Consider the following 23501-nt stretch of genomic DNA (forward strand, 5'->3'; position numbering starts at 1 on the left):
TGATCCGCTTTTCTTGATACGACATCTTTTTAGCAGCATAAACTCGCCAAATGTGTTTATCTCTGCTTTGTTTTGACTGTCGTCTGCTCTTTTTGCATCTCCTTCATCGACATTGTCTAACAATTACGAATTTAGTTTTTTTTTCGTGCTCGGTATCAAAGTGAGCTAACTCGCAGGGGCAAGATGCGCCCATCTTTCCCGGACAGGTAGCCAATCAGAACGATGCGAGCGATGTTATGATTATGCGTTTTTGATCAAAGCCTGGAATCGAGATTGCTAGATAAAGCCGAGGTCTTTTTGCACATTTGTGGACCAAGACGAAGTTGAGTACTGCAAAAAAAAAATAAATAAAATAATAAAGCAAGGACTTGGAGAACGAAGCTGATATCCAGCTTCGTTAAACAAGCTCAGTCGGCAAAATATTCCCTATTTAGAAAAGATATCTGGCCTTATTTAAAATCAAAGATGACATGCTTATTTCAAGATTCAGAAAAAAAAAGGAGCTATGTTTGTCGTACAATACGTCTACGAGGGTCGGTAATATTTCCTTTGTTTTGACTGTCTATTGCCGCTCTTCATATCCAAATCCGGCTTTTGTCCAACGATTACCGGGGCATTTCACACAATTTTTACTTACGACGGATCAAAACGGACTATACAGAGTAGGCAAGATGAGCCCAAAATTTATTTATTTATTTTACTTGAGGATTTGTACCAAGTACAGGAGCACAAACAATAGGACATGGGTCCCCTACGAGGTTTAAGCTCCAACAAACCCACCCATCCCACCGCACGGGAGGACATCCATCACACAGTAATCTCGTGCGTGGGAAATTAACGGCTCCTACCTCTAACCCTGCAGGAGACGGGACCTCCATTTATTCGTCCCTATCCGGGACGATCGACAGCATGATAAAGAACATGTGCCTCCGAGCTGGTATTGATCCTCCTTTCACAAATCACAGTGTCAAGTCGACCACTGTAAATATTTTATCGCCTAAAGATATAAAAAATCGACACATCACCGTGGTCACGGGCCACAAAAGCGATGCAAGTTTAGAATCCTACAACGATCGTCTAACGTTCGAGCAGTTCAAAAATTTGTCTTCGGCGATTACAGACTTTATCAAATTCTGTAGACTTGACCCTCAAGATGCTATTAACCCGCTAGCAGAGATGAATCGCTCTCCCTTGGAAACAGTATCCAAAGCGATTCACTCAAGTATGCTCGCAAATGTCCAGGAGAGCATTTGTGTTCAAGAAAAATGTCTACTAACGCTCCACATGGCATTATCTCTTGTGGCTCCTTCTCCAACTGCTCTTTCAGTTTCCAATTTAAGTAAACTATAAAAAAGGCTTTTGGATGTTTTCTTTTTTTTTCTTTTTTTAGTTCAGACTATTAGTTTAGGCTTTCAGTGAAGCAATTTTGAGCATTTTGAAAACATTTTGTGGAAAAAAGCTCGAGCAAAGATTTACCGCGTTTCAACTTTCTGTAAACTCATTCACTGTTCATTCATCAGGCATGAATTGACGTCAATAAATTGCCTTTAAATGGCTTCTTTTTAATTACTGTCGAGATCACTTCGTGTGTTTAGACTAAAACAATTATTTCCAATGTCGGTGAATAGTGGCTTTAGGGAAAATTTACATCGCCGCTTCGAAGCTCGGTAAATATTCAGCCACTATTCACCTCGATTTCAAAGAGCTCGGGCTTGTCAAAATACGGCACAAATTGTAAAAATACTCAGCGATACTACATAATAAAACGTTAAATGATTCATTTATTATCCAACACGTCAAATTGTTCAGTTTCAGTGCGTGCGAATTTCGCGGATATTTGTTTACGAGGAGTGCGTGACAAAAGTATGCGAGGCGGAATGGATTTGACACGTTGTCGTGTTACTGTTTCTATTTTCTTCAATAAAAGAAGAAATTTCCTGGTCGTCTGGTTATTTTCCTTCGTTCGATTTATCCAACAGAGTTACATCTCTATTTGCCAGCCATTCCGACTCTTCGTTGTCAGAAATATGATTCAAATTGTCCACCACTTTTCATCGTAACTTCGATTCAATTCTTCGCATGCGCCATGCGAGAAAACCCGTCTAACCGGTTCTCTAGAGTACAAATACCGCGTGATATTTGTACTCGTCTATGGCGTTATCTGTACTCCATGGAGTGTAGTTATATAATAAATATATCTTATTAGACGTTCTGTTGTGTAGTATCGCTGAGTATTTTTACGAGTTGTGCCGTATTTTGACTGGCCCGTAGGGCGAGTCAAAATACAAATAACGAGTAAAAATACTCAGCGATACTACACAACAAAACGTCTAATGAGTTATTTATTATCCAACACGCCAAACCGTTATTGCAGTGCGGGCGAATTTCGCGGATCTTTATTTACGGGGAGTGCGTGACAGAAGTATGCGAAGCGGAACAGAATTGGCGCGTTATTGTGCTGCTGTTTCTATTTTCTTCATTGAATGAAGAAATTTTCTTGTCGTCAAGCTGTTTTTCTTCGTTCCATTCATCTAATGAGCTTGGATCTACATTTTCCAGCCATTATGACTCGTCGTGGTCGGAAATATGATTCAAATTGTCCGCCATTTGTTTTATTTTCGTAGTTACAATCCAATTCTTCGCTTATGCGATGCGAGAAAACCTGTTTAAACGGTCCTCTACAATAGACGAGCACAAATACTGCGTGATATTTGTACTCGTCTATGGCGTTATTTGTACTCGTCAAGGTGTAGTTGTATAATAAATTCTAATAGTGTCCGTTGGTATGGTACACTTCGGGTTAGCGCATCGTAACACTAACCTAGTAAAACCTGTTTTGTTAGGTAACTGACAGGATCCTTGCTACTACAAAATATCCGTTTCATGCAAGTGTTTACAAATTTAGCAATAATGAGAAGCTTAGATCATTGTACCCTTATATCGTTTGCGTTTCCTGTCATTCACATACTTAGAGAGAAAGTCGGCAGATGGTTTTGAAACTACAGACAAGTTTAACAAAACAAAACAGGACCTTGTTGCAATCATTTCTGGTGGCGCTGAGGTAACTAGAGGACTCAAGGAAAACATAACGTTGAATGCCTCACTGTCATATGATCCGAACGCTACACATGGCAACCGACAAGGAATGAACTTCACTTGGCATTATGGTAAAATCACAGCAGACCACTCTTGCAAACAAGTGGGTTGGAAAACAAAGAAAGGTTTCTTTGCAGCAGTAAACGAGTCAGCTATAAATTATTATGGAAAAGCAGCTGGCGAAACAATTTCCTTAAACACGGAAGCTTTGTCTCCTAGTCAGACCCTCATAGTTAAACTAGAAGTGACCAAGGACATTCGCATTTCCACCGTTTATCAAGTAATCCATTTTTTAGAAGGAGACCCCCCAAAAATATATCAAAGGTTAGGGATTTACTTTTAATTTTGCAGCCTTTAGTTTGTTCGCCGTATTGTTTTTGCTGTTGTTTTTGTTGCCCTTATTAATAACTCTATTCATTCTTGACCTTGGTTTTGCTCTATATTTTCGCTGCCGACGCCTCCGTTGTTCTTTTCTACCCGTTTTCTTTCTGGTTTTGTTAGTATTCGTTGTTTTTACTGTCTTCCATTTTTTATAGCTTTGTTAATGATACTTGTTGTCGTTGTTATTGTTGTTGTAGTTAATTTACTAGCAGGTGCTCGTATTAATGTTATATGGCAGTTACTATTGCTGCAGTTATTTATGATTAACATGCTCTCGTCAGACAACAGGAGTTCAAAACCCTTTCTTCGCTGTCAATTATCTAGTCTTTTTTCTTCATTCTAGATGTTTCTTTAACTGCCAACCTAAAATAAGTCCCTTGGTTAAACTTGGAGTCCAATCTTTATGCCAGGGATTACAATGCTGTAACATATCTTCCTTTGAATGGATACTCTACCAGGAATCAGAGCGAAACAACTCCATCATCAATTTACGAAACATCACAACTACACCACTAAATTCAAGCAATATTGTTATCAAAGGAGGCTCCCTTACTGGTGGAAGCAAGTACCGCTTGGCATTATTCATTAGAACTAAGGAAAATGTATGTGGAATGAGTGCTTACGACATTTCCACGGCCTTACCCCCAACAGGAGGAAAATGCGTAATCACTCCGCGAAGCGGTACATCACTAAAGACTGACTTCAATCTGAGCTGTAGCAATTGGAAAAGTAACAGCAACCCTCTGTCCTACGAGTTTCAATACAGGCTACAGAATGGTCTGTCCAGCGTGTTATATCGTGGCGCTAACAACACCATAAGTGCCTCTCAGATACCACCTGAGAATAAGGCAGATAACTTTACTGTGAAGTTCAACGTTACGGTGACTGACAGTTTGGGAATTTCTGCTTCCCCATTTCCTTTGACGGTCCTGGTAGGTCGATAACTATTGTTTTAATTTCTAGCAAGAGGTAAAGTGGTAACACCTTTTAAGGTGTTACCAAAAAGAATTAAATTTCTTTTTGTTCTCTATTAGTTTAGATTAAGGGGCTCTCTTTAAAGAGAGTAAGGGTTTAAAGAAACCACAGTGCTACGTTGGTGGGGGTGTGTAACAAAAGCTTTTCCAAAAAATTTTTACTGTGGTCAAGTTACATTATCAACTTAGTTAATAAAACCCAAATTATATCGTCAAGTTCTCTTTATGCATGTAACCAAGTCGATACCTGCTTTTTACTCTTTTCAGATCAAACCATTTCTTAATATCACAAACCTTCTCATGGCAAATGACAGTTCATTCACTGAATTAATCCAAGGAGGAAACCTGAGAGAAGCCGCGCTACTTGCGAACTCTGTCTTACAATCAGTTTTACAAGAAAACTCAACGGATTTGCAGAACAGATACACGGTACTTTAAAAGCCTAATGCATACTTAAAGAAGCACTCTTATGAAACTTCCCTATAATTTAAAAACCCAAAAAACTCAGCTATTTCATTATAATAGGAATTTTTAGCGATTAATAAAGACTTTTCAATAATAATTTTAGTTGAAAGTCAATGGTAGGGCGAGAAATTACGATTTGAAAAGCGTCCCGCCATTAATTTTCAAACTCACGGCCAACTTATCTTCGGTCAGTTGTCACTCCCATTGTGACGTAGATAACTCAGAACACTGTTGGCGTAATCTTATATTTATAGGGAAAGCTCGTGAAATTTAGTCAAATAGTCTTAGTCTTAGTCTTAGTGTTATAAAAGCAATATATGCGATCAAAATACTGTTTTGAATATGGAAGACCACTTTCTTGCGAGTCAAATGAATCATCTACGTCACGCTCAAAACTCGCCCCAGTTCTCTTGAGTCTGGCAATTGATTACGTAAACTTATAGTGGGTCAAAAGAAAATCGCGAATTTGACGATCTTCCCGTGTGACAAATAGGAAAACAAATCCAGAGACGATTAACTAGTGAACATTTCAAGTTTTTATGTAAAAATATTTGGATTTCTCGGGTTTCCAAATTACAGGGAGGTTTCATAAGAGTGCTCCTTTAAATAATGAAGCAAAAGAGAATTCGTGATGATCTTAAAGCCCAAGAAACAAAGATTCTCCCTGGAGAAAAACAGAATAAGAATGTATTGGAAATCAAAAAACAAAACATCAGCTCTCGAATAACAAACAAGTGTATTACATTAAGTGTATTAGCATATTTCTTTAAGTAAATCAGAGGCTTACATGTTCAATATCTGAGATCTTTGATGCTCAAGAATCATGGCTTATATAATTTATGTCTTCTCTCTATTGTTTTTGCTTCTGAAACTTCAAATAGGGCTTCAAATAGGCCGAATCATAGTCATTTTAAGAGTAGACTTAAAATTCATATGAATATTTATTGAATATTTATTGAATCTGTAGCCATTAAATTTTAGCTTTTGTATGTTTTTAGTCAGGGAAATTGTTTTTATACAGGGCTAACCTCACGATTTTCCCTTTTCAGGATGTATTTTTTATATTTGTGTTGTAGCGTCCTGAATAAATGTTATATTATGTTATGCTATGTTATGGTCAGAATGGAGAACGGTCTACAGCCTTAAACTCAATTTGAAACGAGTATGTTTAACGTCTTGAAAATGAAGTTTGAAAAATGTTTCATTAGCGTAAATCACCCACACGCATCCCTTACTTTCAGCTTGGACCCATATTTGAACTTGCGATGTGTTAGGACCAATCACATACTTGCGAATGTATCATTTTTATGGTTGTTAGTGGCAATATTATCGGGAAACCTGAGTCTAATGATACCTTTAGAACGATTTCCTTTGGCAAGAGCCTCATGTGTGGGAGACAGTCTATCTGCTTGATTCTTTCCTGGCTAAAATCGACCTTTAGCTCTTCATGTTTATCACTTTCAAGGTAATGCACATCATCCTTGTAAAAATTTCTTCTTTGGAACGAAAAAGTGTCGCGGACCTGCTCCAAAGCTCCTCAGTTATTGGTTCTGCTCTTCAGGTTTTGGATAAAGTCAACCACGAGTCACTGGTAAGTTACATTGTATTTCTCTGAATGCGACACAAATGAGAAAATGACAAATGCAATAAACTAATGTTTGAATAGCTTTGGTCGTTATGTCGACTTATCATACCGTGACAAATTTAAGCCAAACGAGCTCAAAACCCAACAGCAACAACAACAACAAAGATTAAACAAAATGAAAACCAGGACACGAAAAAGACAAATCATGCTTAGTGGTTTATGGTTTTGAACTTACATTTATTAGCTCATCGCAAAATATCTCTTCATAGTTTAATGAAAACAAAACTGAAAAATAACCAATTTCAGCTGCTCAAATGAATTTGCATTCCACAGAATATCTCCTTACTGGCGAATATCTCCTTATCTGCGGTCCGTTCAATGACGTCCCTTCTGTGGTCTCTTGCCCAGAAAAGAGACATAGCAGACATACAGCTGACAACTCAGTCAGCAGAAAACTTGGCTTTATGTTTAAACAGCGTGTTGAGGGCGGCAGCAGTGATGGCTTCAGAGGATTCAGAATCAAGTTTTCAAGAACAGGTATTGTAGTGTACATTTAGGTGGTGTCGAGAGGTCTACGAAAAACACTCTTTTTTAACGTACCCTTGTATGCGAGCAAATCCCTCTTTTCTCTCTTTACACCTTACGGTCATTACTTTTTAATTCATAGGTGAGTGGCCTACTGCAGATTGCTATTAACTTCACCGTCACTTCCATCTTCATCCAGATTTCGGAGCTTTTTGTTTCAAACTTTTGACGACTCATAATTTGCTTATTTTCTATGTTTATTTATGTCATTTCTACAGGGTAAGATGTTGGCGAAGGTTTGCGATGAAGGTCCTCGATAAAGTTTCAGACTCAGTGTTGGCCTTAACTGTCCCTGATGAAAAAGCGATATCAATCACAGCTGGGCAATTGTCCATGACACTTGGAAGATATAGCCTCCAGAGACTTTCAGGACTGGAAATAAAAGCAGGAAAAGGGCGGTTTATGTTACCGTCTGAAACCAAATTCATAGTCTCCGGTGTGAATAAAACAAGTTTTGTAGATGCTCAGGTAAGTATTCAGGACCTAAAGGCAAATTCAATTTAATCGTGACAAAATCGGGATAGTATGTGTCAGCAAATAGCGACGCCAGACAAGTTAAATTAGTAAAGTAGCACACCAGGTACACTGAAGACTGCTTATAGCCAGAAGCAATTCTACTACTTATTTTGCTTTTGACTTGTTCAACTCTAATACTTGGTACAGTAAAAAGAACGGAATCGAATCGAATGGAGCTTGATTTTCCTAACATCGCCTTAAATAGATGTTGAAACTTAGTTGAAAAAAGTATCAAGTCTGTCAAAAGCCTTAGTAATCGCTTTTCATTCTGGCCCGAAAGTTCTTGCTTTCAAATATTTCAAAAAAGTGACCACGCGAAGAAAATTGTATATTTATTTCATTTTTTTCCAAATATATATATATGAGTAGAAAGTGCTGTTTCGGCCTTCTAGGCCTCATCAGTGCATTGGCTTAAGTTCAATAGCACGACGAACAAAGCTAAAATGTTGCTCTTCTTCTAGATGCTTTTATTCTCTTTCAACCCTTACACTTGGCACAGCACAAAGGAGCGAGTTGGATCTGATGTTGTAACCCTTAAGTTGAAAAACAACTACAGCGAGCCTATTAAAGTATCAAATCTTCCAGGGAACATTGTCATCGTTACGCCTTTGAAACTTCAAAAAAACTCTTTAGAGAAGTCATGGTATTTTACGAAAAATGATGACGTACGTTTCCACGAGATAAACGTTAAATATGAAAACACCACGTTGATTCTCAACATGAAACCCGAAGACCCAACCGTACATTTGTTTGTCTATATGCGTTTTGGTCAGCGGCCAACATCTCAAGACCACGACCTCAATGCCACAATCTATCAAGACAAAAAGGGTGTTTGGATGCTAAGTGCGCACGGCAAAAGTCAAGGACAAACAAACTGCTCTTTCTATCCATATGCACCGATAAAAGTTCTTGCTGAGCATCCTGGGAAATACTTTATTGGCGTAAAAAATGCAAAGGCCACAATGAATTTATCTTACAAAAGACAGAGAAGATCTTGTTTTGGAGAAAGGCGAGGGAAGCGCTCCAGCGTCGAAGTCAAAGATCCACCACCCACCCCACCCCAGAGCAAAAATGTCCCTGTAATACCAGTTTATAATTCCAACACAGATCAGAACTATACCCTAAAGGTGGCCTTAGGTAGTTGTGTCTACTGGTCAGAAAAAATTGACAAGTGGATATCATCTGGCTGTCGGGTAAGTATAAAGTTAAATATGAATTTTAGGAAATCGTCTTTGCTCTATTTTTGCACTGCTTTCAACATATTTCAGATACTTCTCTCCTTCCTGAGTCCTGGTTTTGTAATAATCTTCATTCCCAAGGCTTATCATTATATTCAGGCCAAACTTTGATTCCATAACATTTTTCGTGGGCTCTGCTATCGTAAATAGTCGAATCAATTTGTTAGCCAGAAAAAGCGAAAGCAGTGCCTTAAAAAGAGACGATACAGATTAAATCCATCTGCGCCGATACAAGTTGTAGCGGCAGCCAAAATGATGATTTTTACTACATACATCTCCCTTGTATTTTATAATTCCAGGTTTTAGCAGCTTCAGATGGATTTATAAATTGTAGCTGCAACCATTTGACATCATTTGGAGGAAGTCTTTTGGTTGAACCGAATCCTATTGACTTTGACAAGGTTCTAGTCGAGTTCCAGAAGTTACCGGAGACTGGAAATATTGCAGTAATTGTGGCTATGGCGGTGGTTCTGTTGTGTTATGCGTCTGCACTTGTTATCGTAAGGAAATTCGACAAGGAAGACGCGAAAAATGTAAGTGTAGGACTGGATTTTGGTCGTGCCCATTATTTTCACGGGGTTTGCTCTTCAGTACACTGTGTTTACTCCCAAGATCTGATTGTTAACTCATACCTCCAGCTGCTACACATTCTCTTGTAAATAGGTCATGAAAATTCGGTAACAGATGAAGATAAGAACTTCTACTTGATAAGTTTCAATATTCTTATTCCCTATTTACTGGGTAATGTTTCGTTATAAAGGGAGAAATTACATATAGATCACCGTTGGGAGTTAAAGGGTTATGAAAACCAAGGCTTTTAATTTTTTGGGGTTTTTTTTGTTTTTTGCTTTTACATTATCTCATTTAAAGGCTTGTTGAGATGAATTTGTTGATTGTAAATTACAAGTCAATTAGATAAACCGTCTCCAGGGCTTACCATTTTTTTTTTGGAATGAAGCAGAAAAATCTAATTAAAAATACGAGTTACGTAGTCATGTAAATAAAGTATGCTTTGTCATGCCTTTTTTCTTTTTATTTTTTAGAAGGAATCCCCGATCCACCTTCCATCTTCTCCAAACCGTACATATGAATACGAAATAGTGATTACTACTGGTGCGTGGAAAAATTCGGGAACGACTGCTCATGTTGCTTTAGAGATTTACGGTTCTGAAGGAAAGAGTGGCATTCTTCATCTCACCCAAGAAGAGCCTGGTGCAGTTAATATGTTATTTTCTCGAGGTAATTCCAATGTTTTTGTACTTTATGTTAATAAATCACTTGGTTCGATTCGAGGACTACAGATTGGTCATGATAATTTTGGAAATAATCCTTCGTGGTTTCCTGAGGAAATTCTGTTTCGGGACGTACAAACTAACCAGTCGTGGAAATTTATGGCGAATCTGTGGTTTGCTCTTGAGCGGGGAGATGGGCGCATCGAGCGAACAATCTGCCAAAATCATCTGGATTTTGGAAGTGAAGTTGCAAGACGTTGGCGAAGAGGCCTTGTGGAGTGGCATATTTGGATTTCAGTTGCAGCGAAGCTACGGAGAGGTCACTTCAAAAGAGTGCAGCGGCTTTCTTGCTGTCTGTCAGTGCTTTTGACATCCATGTTTGCTAACGCGATGTTCTATAAGTTAGAAGGGAATTACGAACAGCCTATCCAAGTTGGACCGTTAAAAATGTCGTGGAGACAAGTTGTGACCGGCGTTGAAAGCGCACTTGTTGTGGCACCCATAAACATTATCATAGCGTTATTTTTTCAGAAAGGACCTGAAAAGTATGCAACAAATAACGGCTATTTTCATAAAGGCACCCTTATCACTGGTATCGCTTGGTTTTTGTTGCTCTGTTCTTGTACTGTTTCGGCTGCGTTTTCAATCTCCTACAGTCTAATTTGGGAAAATAGTGTCAGCGAGCAGTGGCTGTCTTCGATGCTGATCTCATTCGCCCAGGACATAACAATCAAGGAGCCAGTAAAGGTGTTCTTCACAGCTCTAACTATTGCAGTCATTTTAAAGATAAAGGCAAAGAGATCAAAAGTACATGCCTCTGAAAGCCCTCAGCAAGCTAAGACTAAGTACTCTAAACAAAAGTTTTGGGAACTACAATTATCATATGTGGAAAAGATGAGGAGATAACAAGCTAAGAAACGGAACCTGACACGTTATTTCACAGGGTTGGTTGCATACTTGGTCTTTGTTTTCTTGCTAATGGTAGTGTGCTATTGAAATAGAAATGATCATCGGTACTTGATGACGAAATCAATCAGAGATGGACTACCAAGCTTCAGCAGGGTGAGTAGACGTTATTTAATTTTGATTAGTATATTGCTGAAATTTTCGCGTTTGATTGATCTTACAGCTTTTATTCCTATGTGGGGTTCAAATATGATTATACAAGGGAAAATATCAATTTGACCGCCTGCTGAAGAACTGGAAAATAAAATTGTTTATAGAAAATTCAGACATTGGCTAAGGCACTTTCTGCTATGGTGACTGACCTTTTGAGCAAGACTTAGACTCAAGACTAAGGAGAGATTCCAAGAAGAGTGGTATAATGCCTTAAAGAGATTGACATTCTATCAACGTTTGAACACCCAAGATCCTTTTGTTAATTTTCCCCTCTTGCTGCTACACATTTCCTTGTTAATTAGTTAGAAGAATTTGGTGTTAGATCAAGGCTTCAAACTCTACATGATAACTTTGAGCATTCTCATTACCTGTTTACTGAATAATGTATGGATACCTTGGGGAGAAATTCTATGTTAATCACTTCTGGGAGTTACAGGGTTAAAGGAGGAGATTCAGAAAGTGGCTGCTAACTCACACAAACATCATTGAAATAAATAAACTAAAAGTAAGTTTTTGAGGGAATGGGATGTAATGGGAAATAGAAATAATTTTGGGAATTAGAAATAATAGTCTAAAAATGGGCTTAAACATACTTACTCGTTTGTGTGGATCGAACTTCTCGTCTATTCATACAGCTAAAGGAATAAACCAAACGAAATATATCTAGTAAATGGCTTGAACCCGGGGGTAACATGTGCAGGTGTAGTGTGATCGTCCAGGTGAGTGTAGTCCTCAGAAGGACTGTTGTCGGTGGTAGTGACTGACGTTTCCACAACCTACCTGTGCTGAAGTCATCATCAGAGTCATGATGATGACTCTGATGATGACTAACCTACAGCACTGACTATTTTCAACGAATGACTGTGGAAAGCTGGTTTACTAACTTAGAACAGACTCCCCTAAACAGATGTCAACAACTACCCGCCCCATACAAACGACTCATTCGCGACATAAACATCACAAACGACCGAAAAAGAACGACCAAACTTTTCCGACAGATCGAAACAGACCAATCACGACCGACTTACGTCACTTGAGTCTTACAGCCAATAACATCACGGTAAAACCAACCGATCATTTCACACGAACTGGAATAAGAACATTCTACTGACAACAATCATTCACTTGATTCAGATGATGATTTCCGCACAGGATGTCGAAACGTCAGTCACTACCACCGACAACAGTCCTTCTCAGGACTACACTCATCCAGACGATCAGACTACACCTTCACACGAAATATATCTAGTTCGACAATCTTGTATTAATTCAGGTGAAAAACAACACTATGTACTGGAACTGGTTACAGAAAGTTTACATCCCAGGGGTGTTTTCCGGCAGATGGTACAACGGTCAAGAGGAGAAGAAAACAATGTATATTGGTAATAAACACTCTCTTCTTGTCGGCATGGCTCGAATAGGGTAACTCAGAGTGAAATCGAGTAAGCGTTTCCTTGCTTGTTTGTTTAATTATTTATTTATGTATTAATTGTCTTGGATTTTAGTGACAAGGCTATTTACACATACACACTTAATTTGACACTTTATAGTCACACACGTATAACCGGCTCTAATAGTGAAATAGTAGTGTCAAATCTCTCGGCCTCTGACCTTTCTAACAGTTGGGGATTAGCGGAAAGCTGCGTTTCTTATTCAACATAAAAGTTAGAATCGATCAACGGCATTCCTCTCTCCCTTAGGTAAATTCTAAGGGTCCTAAAATTATCTTTTATTTTTCATAAGAGAGATGTCCATGCCTTTTTAAAGTACGATTGAAATGATACAAATCGCTGAGTACTATAAATACCAAAACAAGCCTCTTTGGTAATAATCTTTTGTTTTTGAAAACGCAGCACAGTGCAAAGTCCCGAACTATATCGAAGAATGTTTCGAGAGATACTCGATAAAGAACAAAGACAAGGCCGCGTACAATAAACCAGGCTGGAGACCTGTTGACAATGCTACGAGGAATGACGAGTTTCTAAGTCTTTGCCCGAGGCCATGGCGATATCAACATGTTGAAGACACCGACACTATACCTAGGTGGGGACAGTTCTCCTATTATCATGGAGGAGGATTTGTAGCAGACCTCGGATATCAGAATCATACAGGATTCAGCATAGTAACAGATTTACAAAAAAACAATTGGCTAGACAGAAAAACTCGAGTGGTCATCACAGAGTTTTCTACGTTTAATCCATCAGTAAATGTTTTAGGTGTTGCCACATACTTCTACGAGGTTCAAACATCTGGGCTGAAAACAGCTTCCATGCAAACCCACAGTCTGTCAATTGATTCTACTGACACTTCCTCTCATCAGTTTTATTCGATTTGCACGTTTCTCTTCATTGTATCTGTTTTTTTGTATTTTGGGAGAGAAACCTTGAGGCTTTATAATCATCGTTCTCGATATTTTAAGTCCATGTGGAATTGGATCGAAATATTCCAAATTTTTTTCTCTCTGTTTGCCGTGGTAACTTATATGATACGACAGAGTAAAGTTATTTCAATCATGGGCAAAGTGCATAAAAACATTTACGCAAATCCAAGTTTTCAAGAAGCTATCACTTGCCAAGAAGTAGAAAACGCCGTCCTTGGTATTCTGATCTTCATCGTCACTACCAAACTCTTGCGAATGATTCGCTTCAACAACCATGTTGCTCTATTCTCCAAAACATTGAAGATATCTGCACGATCTTTGACCTCGTTTAGTTTTCTTTTTTCAATTTTCTTTGTTGCATTTTTGCACTTCGGTGTCTTGATGTTTGGTTGTGTATCTGAGCGCTACTCTTCGGTGCTAAAATGAGCTTATTTCCAGCTTGAGCTTACTCTTGGTCGAGTGAAAGCTAGACCAATCAATGAACTAGCAGAGGCCAGCACCACATACGCCAGAGTATTCGCGTATTTAATTCTTTTAACTCTTACTATCCTTTGCATGAACTTTTTTATCGTCATAATGAACGATGCCCTTTCGGATGCTAAGAATAATGTGAACGGGGATGAGCTGTATGAACTTATTGATGAGCACCGTTGCTCGGCCTCAAAAGAAAGAAAAAAGTTTTTCGATGCGATCAGTAACACACTGAGTCATTTGAGAACCTTCCAAAAATCAGAAGACGCAAAAGACAAGCATTCAGGAAACGTTGGCCTTGACTCCAAGAATATTTTGAATCTGAAATTTAATTTAAAAAGTCAGGCTACCGTAGCTTTGAGGGAGAAAAAATCTAGAGGAACAATAAGTAAACAGCAGTGCAGCACGAGGAAATAATCATTTTTTGACAAGATAATCAACATGTTAAAATTTCTCAAAGGTGAAAGCAATGAAGAATGCAGGAAACGTTCAGAAGAAAAGAAAGTGAGATTTAAAGAGGATGTCGTAGAGTCTTCTCTCCGTAAATTAGGCCGGAGAAAGCATGACCTGTTAGAACGACTGGAGAGAATTGTTTCAGAGTTGTCAGAAGAAGACGAAGATTTTAATTTGTTATTAAAAACAGCAAAGGCTCGAAACCTCAAGGCTTAGAGACAATAATAAGAAAATGTGAAAAAGAGTAAAGAACTACATCAAAAACTAAGATGAAAAACGGATACTTGAGCACAAGACATCTTGCAGAGACGCAATTAGTTCCTCAGCGTGTCGCAGGATTGTAGCGAAAAAAGGAAAAAAAAAAAAACGGACCTTTGTTTTAGAGTTTTCTGAGCTGATCCCAGAGGAAGAACTTGTATACGACTTTTCATTTGAGCCAAGTCATTGTATATTAACATGGCCCGTATTTAAGATTTGTAGGCCCGTATTCAAGATTTGAAGCATGATATATGGGTCTTAGAGTTTCGTGATACTTGCTGTAAATATTTCTAATCACTTTTATTCTTAGTAACTAGGGATTTCTCTTTCTCGTATTCAACATTTTTTTTTCGTTTTATTTATTGTATTGTAACGATGAAATTGATTAGGTGTGTTCATTGAGTTGGACTTACTTATTTCTTTAGCGCTTTTGTTCGGAGAAACTAGCACCACCCATGCTTCGCTGAAATTCGAACGGAAATAAAGTTATGTATGCAAAATTGACATCATGTTGCTGGTCTCTAACGTGTTGACCCGCTCTCCCCTTATGCTTGTCCAAGTTTCTACGACACAGACACCAGGAGGATGCTTAGAATAATAAACGAGATGTGGATCGGCGCATGTTAAAAAGTTATTTTAATTTGGAGACGACACAATTATGCAGTTTTCAATTCATAATCGTTTTGTCGTGACAGTCCTCTTACAAAGCTTTTAACAGAAATTTTCTGGTCTCCCTTTATACTTTGCTGGTAACGACTCAGCCCCTCACGGTTCGCCCTGAAAACCATGGGATCCCCTTAATATGCCACTCCCCTCCTAGACCATTAACAATGACTGACTCCAACAAGGAACATTTCCCGCGTCCTTGGAGAATTATACTAATAACGAAATCATGTTGTGGGCCGCCGCCCTGGCGAAACCTATAGTCCCTGGTGAGCAATATGGTGTTTCCTGGGGAAGTGACACCTTTTTAGTCACTTATTCCATGGTTAGCTTCAGCGAGCGCGTTCTTGGTTGTCAGAACCACATTTGTTCGGCAGGTTTTCGGGTTGAGCCGCATAGACGTATCTGAAACTGCCTCTTGAAAATGTTGTGTCCGGAGAGGAAGTTTAAATGAAAATTCTTCGTTGGAGAAGCGTCGGAGCAAGAAGCATGTACCCATATTCTGACACGAGCAATGAAAGCGTAAGGATTTTTTTCTAATAATTTTCGCATAATTAGTTTGCGGTAAGTACATTTACAATGCTACGAGTTTCAACGAGGAATTTTCACAGTAGATGCTTTCAGCGACAGGTCAACTCGTGACAGGTTTATCTTTGCGTTTTCTTTTCAATTCGGCTCCTGCTTCTTTAAATTTTTAAAAACGACACCCGTATCCTGTAGAAATTAACGAATTACACCCCAAAGACAGAATAAAAAAAAAATTGGCATAGTACTTATGTTTTCCATCGATGCCATTACAGCAGTCTGACATCAGTCGTCACAGTTTTAATTGTCCTATTTCCCAATGAATTCGCTATGTAAAATGGATTGTTTCCGAATGGAAAAACCTTGCATTTTATAGATATGATAAATTATATCACCTGAACTGCTCTTCATCGTTTAATTGACCATAAATTTAATATTGAGGCTACATAGCTCAGGTGCATTAACAAATTACAGTTTTCAGTGCCAATCAATTAAGTTCTTTGGAGATCTTGTATAATCGGTGAAAAACAACGAACAAAACAAAAATGCTGCCATTTGTAAAGCATACTTGTATATTTGTCAGAAGAAAATATCCAACTTTGGTCCGATCGAGAGGCGAACATTTTTTAACTCACGAGTAACTGTCTAATTTATAGCCAAGCTTGCGGCGCGTGCAGCGAAGACCTATTCTTAAAACAAAAACATAGAAAAAATGGTGGTAGGACATCAAGACGAAAAATGAAACTGTTCAAACAGTATAGTACTGAGGAAAGTTTGCTATGTTTTTTGGTCTGTCTTAGGGTTTGAAATTTTATTATTGACTCACTCCTCCACACACCCTCCCTCCCCTCCATTCATGGTTATCCTTATTCCCATACCAACGAAGTTAATGGCATACGCTGTAAACGTTAACAATTACAACGCGCAACTTCACTTCTTTGATGAATGGTTGGATATATATATTTTTTTCCATTTGACAGATGGAATACTTGCAATCGTTTTCTTTAGGAAAAATACTAATTCGCAATAGACATCTACATCTAAGCATGATTCCTGAACTATTTTCATTAACCGCGCATTTGATCAAGCTTTCACTATCTGCGTTACAACAAATTGTAATCCAAGCAATTTCAATATCTTGAATTTCTCGTTTTAATGAAGCCAGCCATTGCTTCACACCTGGTGGAAATGGCCTCTAGCCTCATTGGTCCGTTTATAAAGAGAAGAAAATAATCGTGACTTATGTCAGTAACACGCGATCGAGTATCGTTTTGTCCATTACACACTATCTCCTTTAAAATGTTAGAAAATCTTTTGCACTTGGGCTGCTATCAAGTGGGCTTCAGTTCGGTAAAATTTTTACAGTACTGTCAATACATCGTGCGCTAAGTACAAACTCTATTTTAATACAGCATTTGTAGTGCGCAAATTCTATGTAACTATGCTCAAATGCGCATTAAAATACGAGTTAAGAACCAAACCTAAATCAAATAACATATGAAGGTAAAAATTCAGAAAACGTCTGACGCTTTCTTTTATGTATGCACATAATAAAATTGATTGATTTGATTTGATCACAATACACACACACACAAAAATTAACATTTAGCAGACTATGAAAACGCATCACGAAATAAACGTGTCTTAAGTTTAGACTTGAAGCCAGCAACACTGCTTTCAGACCTAATCTCCAGAGGAAGCATTTTCCAAAGTTTCGGCGCCGCATATGTGAAGAAGCGATCACTAAGAGAAACCTTGGACAACTTCTTAGGGCAACTAAGAAGGAGGTTATTACAAGAGCTCCTAAGATTATACCGTGAAGGTGACTTAATAGAAATTAAAGAGGCTACATATGCTGGTGCTAAACCTTTAAGAGTCTGAAATAAAATTAAAATAATCTTAAAAAAAATTCGAAATTTAACTGGTGTAAATTAAAAAGTAAGAGTGTAATATGGCAGTATCTACTCTGCTGACAAACCAGCTTAGCAGCAGCAGTCTGTATTCTTTGAAACTCATTTAACTGATATCCAGGAATACCATACATACATACATACATACATACATACAATAGTTGACCACTCCCCATGGGGGCTTTTCAGGGCCAATTCCCACCCATCCCAGCCCAGGGGAGGACATCCACGACACAGTAATCTCGTGCGTTGGATATGAACGTCTCCTACCCCTAACCCTGCAAGAGACGGGACCTACGGTTTATTAGTCCTTATCTGAGAAGACTAGAATATCTATCCATTTCTTGATTATAGAAAGGTAGCAATTTTTCCTCACTTATTTTAAGACAATGAGTATTGGTCCGGCCGGGGCTGGAACCCTCGACCTGCCGCACAACACAATCCGGCGCTTTAACCAACTTAGCTAACTGGATACAAGATACTGTTATAAAGACCAATCCTAGATAATACAGATGCATGCACAAGAGTCTAGAGAGGTACTTCCGTAAACGCCAAATATTATAAAGATAATAAAAACAAGAACCAGACAATTTCGTCATGTGGGTAACCATTGACGATTTTGTGTCAAACCAAGAGCCGATGTTTCTAGCAGAGGAGACTGCTGAGACGTTGCAATCACCCACTCGTATGCAATGAGTATTACCTTTAGCCAACTGCTGAAGTGTTCCTATAACAAAAAAGTTGAGACTTATCATCATTTAGCTTACGACTGTCGGTTAACATCCACGAGCGAATATCATCAACACTGAACTCCAAATTACTTAAGGCGGAAAGCTCATCAATAGCGTCATTGGGACAAAAGGAAATATATAATTGAGTATCGTCTGCAAAACAGTGAACGTTAGGCAAATACGACTAAACAATCTGAAACAATCTACTAATGAAGATTGGGAATAAAAGAGGACCCAGACAAGATCCCTGCGGAACACCACAATCCAAGTTGAATCTTCTTGAAAGGCACTGTGTACCAAAATGCGCTGAGAACGACCACAGAGGTAAGATTAAAACCATGAAAGGACATTGCCATGGATACCAAAGGAGTTTTCCAATCGTCGTGGCAGCGTGCCATAATCCACAATATCGAAAGCAGCACTCAGATAAAGGACAAGAGGTAAAGTCACACGTTGTTTATCCATATTAAGTAGAATATTGTTTACTACCTTCAACAGAGCGGTTTCAGCACTGTGGTGAAGGCGGTACGCCGATCGATACACTGGAAGTAGATTATTCCAAGAAAAATGCTTATGCAGCTGCTTAGCAACAACAGTCTCAGCTATCTTTGAAATGTACTTTAGGTTTCTCACTGGTCTGTTGTTCTTAGGAACAAACTTAAGTCCAGCTTTCTTGAGAAGTGGTCGCGCTATCGCAAGTTTCCAAGAACCAGTGAAATGACCCCGTTCTCAGCGATAGATTAATCATTCTCGTAATCATAGGTAGGAGTACATCAAGATATTCAATAAGTAATGTAGTTGGAATCGGGTCAAGAAGACAGCACTTCTTAGCAGACGACAAAATAATTGCCTGTACATCACTTGTCGATAAAAGTTCAAATTCAGAAAATGACGCATCAGTAACAAATTCAGCAGGCAGGGTGCTGGATGAAGATCAATGAGAAGTGCTTGAGAGGATAGACTTTACTCCAGCAATCTTCCGAACAAATAATTCACCGAAATCAGTAGCCAGGACTTGATAGCCTGTGCACAGAGGGTAAGTAGAACCCTCAGCGAGATTGAGAAGAGACCTGCTGGCCTTAAACAACTTTTTTTGGTCATTGCCCATATAATCAATTAAATTCCTATAATACTCCTGACGAGCTTTATTCATCAAATATGTCACGCGATTTCTCAGGGAACGAAAATGAAAATAAAATAGCCACGACGTCGTGCATGCCTAAATCCTCGGGCAGTGAACAAAATTATATCCAGCAGGCGTAATCTCCTTGCACACTGCCGAGTCATTAAGCGAAAGGCAAGTCTCGGTTATAGCAAACACGTCCGCTTTATGTTCACAGACATAGTCAAAGAAGAGAGCAGATTTATTCTTGAGCGAACGAGCATTTAAAGTACATAAGGTCCACTGGACTTAAATTGGCGTGGCCCTAGATGAAACGCATCTAATCTCAGTGAGGTTTGAAATGTTTCGACAACGATAGGCATTCGATAAACGACAACACCGGCGATCACTGATTCTTGAAGGAATAAATTGAAAATCATCAGGACCAGGATTGACATTGATGTCACCACTGATAACCAAACAGATGAGATTAAAGTGAAAGTGGAATTCGGATAATGACTGATTGACAACAGGAAAAAGCCACGACGTCGTGCACGCCTAAATCCAAGATGGCGAGTCCGATACATCAGCAATGAGTTGAAGTGACAACGATTTGCACTGCCAAAAATAGGAAGATCTATTCTTCGAGAAAGCCAAACTTCAGATAAATCCAATGGAATAGTATATAGCAAGCTATAAGAACTAAAAGCCATAAGAAAAATAACAAATAAGGCCAAAACAGCGGAGCCGGTAAAAACGTGACCGACCGTCATTTGCATGCAAAAACTCTATTTTATCTAGTGGTTATGCATATGCTCTAGAACCGTTAGGGAAGCAGTGAACGGTATTGGAACATCCTGTAGCCCCAAGCAAAATCCAACGGGAAAGAAAAGATTATCGGCGGCTTTTATGAGGCTCTCTTGGCGAAACAAATCAAACCTTGTTAATATCTGTTCTTGACTTTTATTATACTTGAAAAGACTACAGGTAATAAAAGGGGTGTGGACAAAACGTGGGGTAGGCCATGGTGTTGGCCCTGGCCTACCCTGTGGTCAGATTTTTAAAAGGACATCATTGCTGGAAACCTTTGAACGTTTTCCTGAGTAGTCTTACCAACGACTTTCTTCTGCTGTTTTGGCGGCCACATTCCGATCAAAATTTCTTTACCTTCCGATAGGAAATCGAGGAACTGACGCCGGTTAAACGCAACTTTTGGGCAAACATCACATCAGCTCTCCTTTCAAACTAGTGCAATACTGGCCCTTTCTTTGGAAAAAGCAAGTAAAGTTTGCGAAATGTTTATGACGGCGATGCGTGCGTGTCCCGGGATGCTCGTTGCAAATTCAATACTCTACAGCACTTAAGAGGCGCTTAAAAAATTGGCCTGGCAAGTAATGCTTGCCTTTTCTTACTTGGATATGTTCTCCGTTACAAAGCAGTTCATTACATTTTTACACTTGTAGGTAAAGTCTGTTTACGAGCCTAGTGGCCCATTAGGCCGGTGCTTAACTCCGGTTTCTGTAGCATGAAGCGACTAGGAGTATTTCTACTCCCCCCTGGATGAGATGTTAGTCCATCGCAGGGTTACCGCCAGCATTAAATTGCCGGTACCCATTTATACACCTGGGTGGAGAGAGGCACTGTCAGAGTAAAGTGTCTTGCCTAGGAACACAACACAATGTCCCGGCCGGGGCAGGAACCCGGACCACTCGTTCCGGAGTCAATAACCATGAGGCCACCGCGCCTCCACACATTTTTACACTAGCACTCCACTCTATGTTACCAACTAACAGCCTGTGCCGTGAAGCCGCCATTTTTGAATATCCCCTGCGACCACGCACTATTGGCCCCTCCTCTCCCCTCCCCCCCTTAACCTGCCGTTATGGTTGAGAGCTTGGGTGAGTGCTGTAATAATTGCATTGTTTCGTTCCCTTTAACGTTGAAAATCGTGTTAGCGACCTCTTAGTATACCCTTTTTAGAGACAAAATTGTATGCCAGCGTATTCGTTCGACTCTTACCGATTTTATTTTTGCTTTTAGAAATCTGACCACCGGTAGGCCATAGGGTAGGCGCCAGGGTAAGCTATGGCCTACACGAGGGCCTACCCCACGTTTTGTCCACACCCACATAAAAGTAAGTAAATGAGTAAAAACAGAGGAAGATATAAGTTTCAACTTGTTTCTGAAGGTAGTTTTTAGTTTTGTTAAGACTCAAAATGATTTGGAAAGAGCTAACCACAATGACAAAATGACGCGGTTATGAAATAGGAATGCACGATATAATTCATGATTGTTCTGTCATAAATAACGCTCGGGGCAACAGCTTTTCAGAAATAACGTGTAGGGTATTAGAACATAATAGCCTAGTTACTCGGGCTTCCGTAGGGACGACCGAGTCTGAAATTGCAAGCCGTTTTAGTCGCCAAAAGGGGGTCATGGTCCCAGGCGTTCCTTGCGTAAATCAAGGAGAATTAAGTAATTTAATTGAAAGCAAGATATCTTTAGAGACCTTGATGTTACGGAACCACACTGGGAAAACAGGCATTTTAATGTGGATTTCAAGTTACTGTATAGCTTGTATTTATCAACAAAATACAAAAGGAAAGCAATTATTTTCTCTTCTAACATATGAAGACAGTCATTCATCTGCAATGAAACAGACAAAACACATTCGTGGTGTGAATAATCTAGTAGAGGAAATTAATAATATCATTCAAAATAAACAAGAATGTCAGACTTTGGAATATGATATACAATTTATTTGCTGTTCATATAAAATTACTGAAATTGAAAGGAAATGCATCATGAGAAAACACAGGCAAAAACACATGTATGACAGCATGGAACCTGTTGCCAAAAAAAGGAGTTTAGAGGAAATTAAAAGAAAATATTCAACTCTGGATGTTATATAAAAGAAATAATTACTTTCCCTGCAACACAATGAGAAATTAATGAAAGCCAGATCAGTTGAATTGTGTATTAACCAGTTTAAGAGAAGGCCCTTATTTTATATATACTGCCTGTAATCGAATACTTCAGTTATAGGAAATCAGTGATAACATGAATAAACAAGAAGTACTCTTGCAAAATATATTTCAATATTCAACAGTCATTTGATGGAAAACAGTATATAAGCAACACATGTCATTCAAAGGTTATAAAAGGAAATTTCCCATGTCAGGCTGTAGTGAACAATATGTATGTGGATGAAATACCCACAGAACTATCCTGACTAGAAAAACTACAAGAAATACTAATAGCTCAACGCATAGTATTTGAGAAGATTGTGGTCATGCCTAAAGGACAACAGAGAAAAATTTAAGGTGCAATATGCAATGTACCTGTAGAATGTGATTAGACATGTAATCAACTCCGTTGTCCACCAGACAGATCTGGTATAATAATCATAAAGCTAAAAAGAAAGTTACAATTTAAAGGACATGTTTATTTTCAAGCAGTATGACCAGAGTTAATACAGCAAGGTCTTCACTGACCCAAAGTACATAATCCATTGTACAAAGATAATAGTAATTGTAATTAACAACATTGATAGCAACATCACAGCTTTACAAAATGATGCAGATGATAATGATACAAATCAACAAGCTACATCAAACAATGTAACAACAGATAGTGATCCTGCATTGGAGTATGATGTAAGAGAAAATTATAAATTAAATTAGAGTAACGAAGAAGAAAATGATGACCCCTTAAATGAATATAGAGCCCCAGTATGTGACACATGCTTAGGGTCAATTATACCAAACTATCCAGTTATTACAGATAGTGAGCAGTCAACAGGAAATGAAGTCTACAG

General features: G+C 38.7%; 1 protein-coding gene and 1 pseudogene across 13 annotated transcripts in view; one reads left to right on the forward strand and one right to left on the reverse strand.

Moving 5' to 3' along the window:
• LOC148736918 (uncharacterized) overlaps positions 1-23501 on the reverse strand; it is a 700731-nt gene that overhangs the window by 420036 nt on the left and 257194 nt on the right. For 5 of the 12 annotated variants that reach the window (XR_015997176.1, XM_088750748.1, XM_088750749.1 and 2 more), the window contains 2 exons: positions 23026-23096; positions 22141-22330 (listed from right to left, as the gene is read on the reverse strand). Coding sequence is in view for 7 of the 12 variants with exons in the window: in XM_088750748.1 (XP_088606874.1) it covers positions 23051-23096 (46 nt within the window). In the remaining 5 variants the exon portion in view is untranslated. Of the gene's footprint in view, positions 1-20624; positions 22331-23025; positions 23097-23501 lie in introns of those variants that run through there. The other 7 variants (XR_015997179.1, XM_088750745.1, XM_088750734.1 and 4 more) reach the window with 3 other exon arrangements.
• On the forward strand, positions 910-15257 carry LOC148736939 (polycystin-1-like protein 2; annotated as a pseudogene). The gene is made up of 12 exons (XR_015996769.1): positions 910-1339; positions 2973-3420; positions 3821-4409; positions 4719-4880; positions 6382-6507; positions 6835-7043; positions 7311-7554; positions 8064-8795; positions 9140-9373; positions 9884-11134; positions 12465-12633; positions 13045-15257. The product of XR_015996769.1 is annotated as a polycystin-1-like protein 2 (transcript).

This window comes from Stylophora pistillata, chromosome 2, assembly GCF_964205215.1.
Source record: "Stylophora pistillata chromosome 2, jaStyPist1.2, whole genome shotgun sequence".
NCBI classification, from domain to species: domain Eukaryota; kingdom Metazoa; phylum Cnidaria; class Anthozoa; order Scleractinia; family Pocilloporidae; genus Stylophora; species Stylophora pistillata.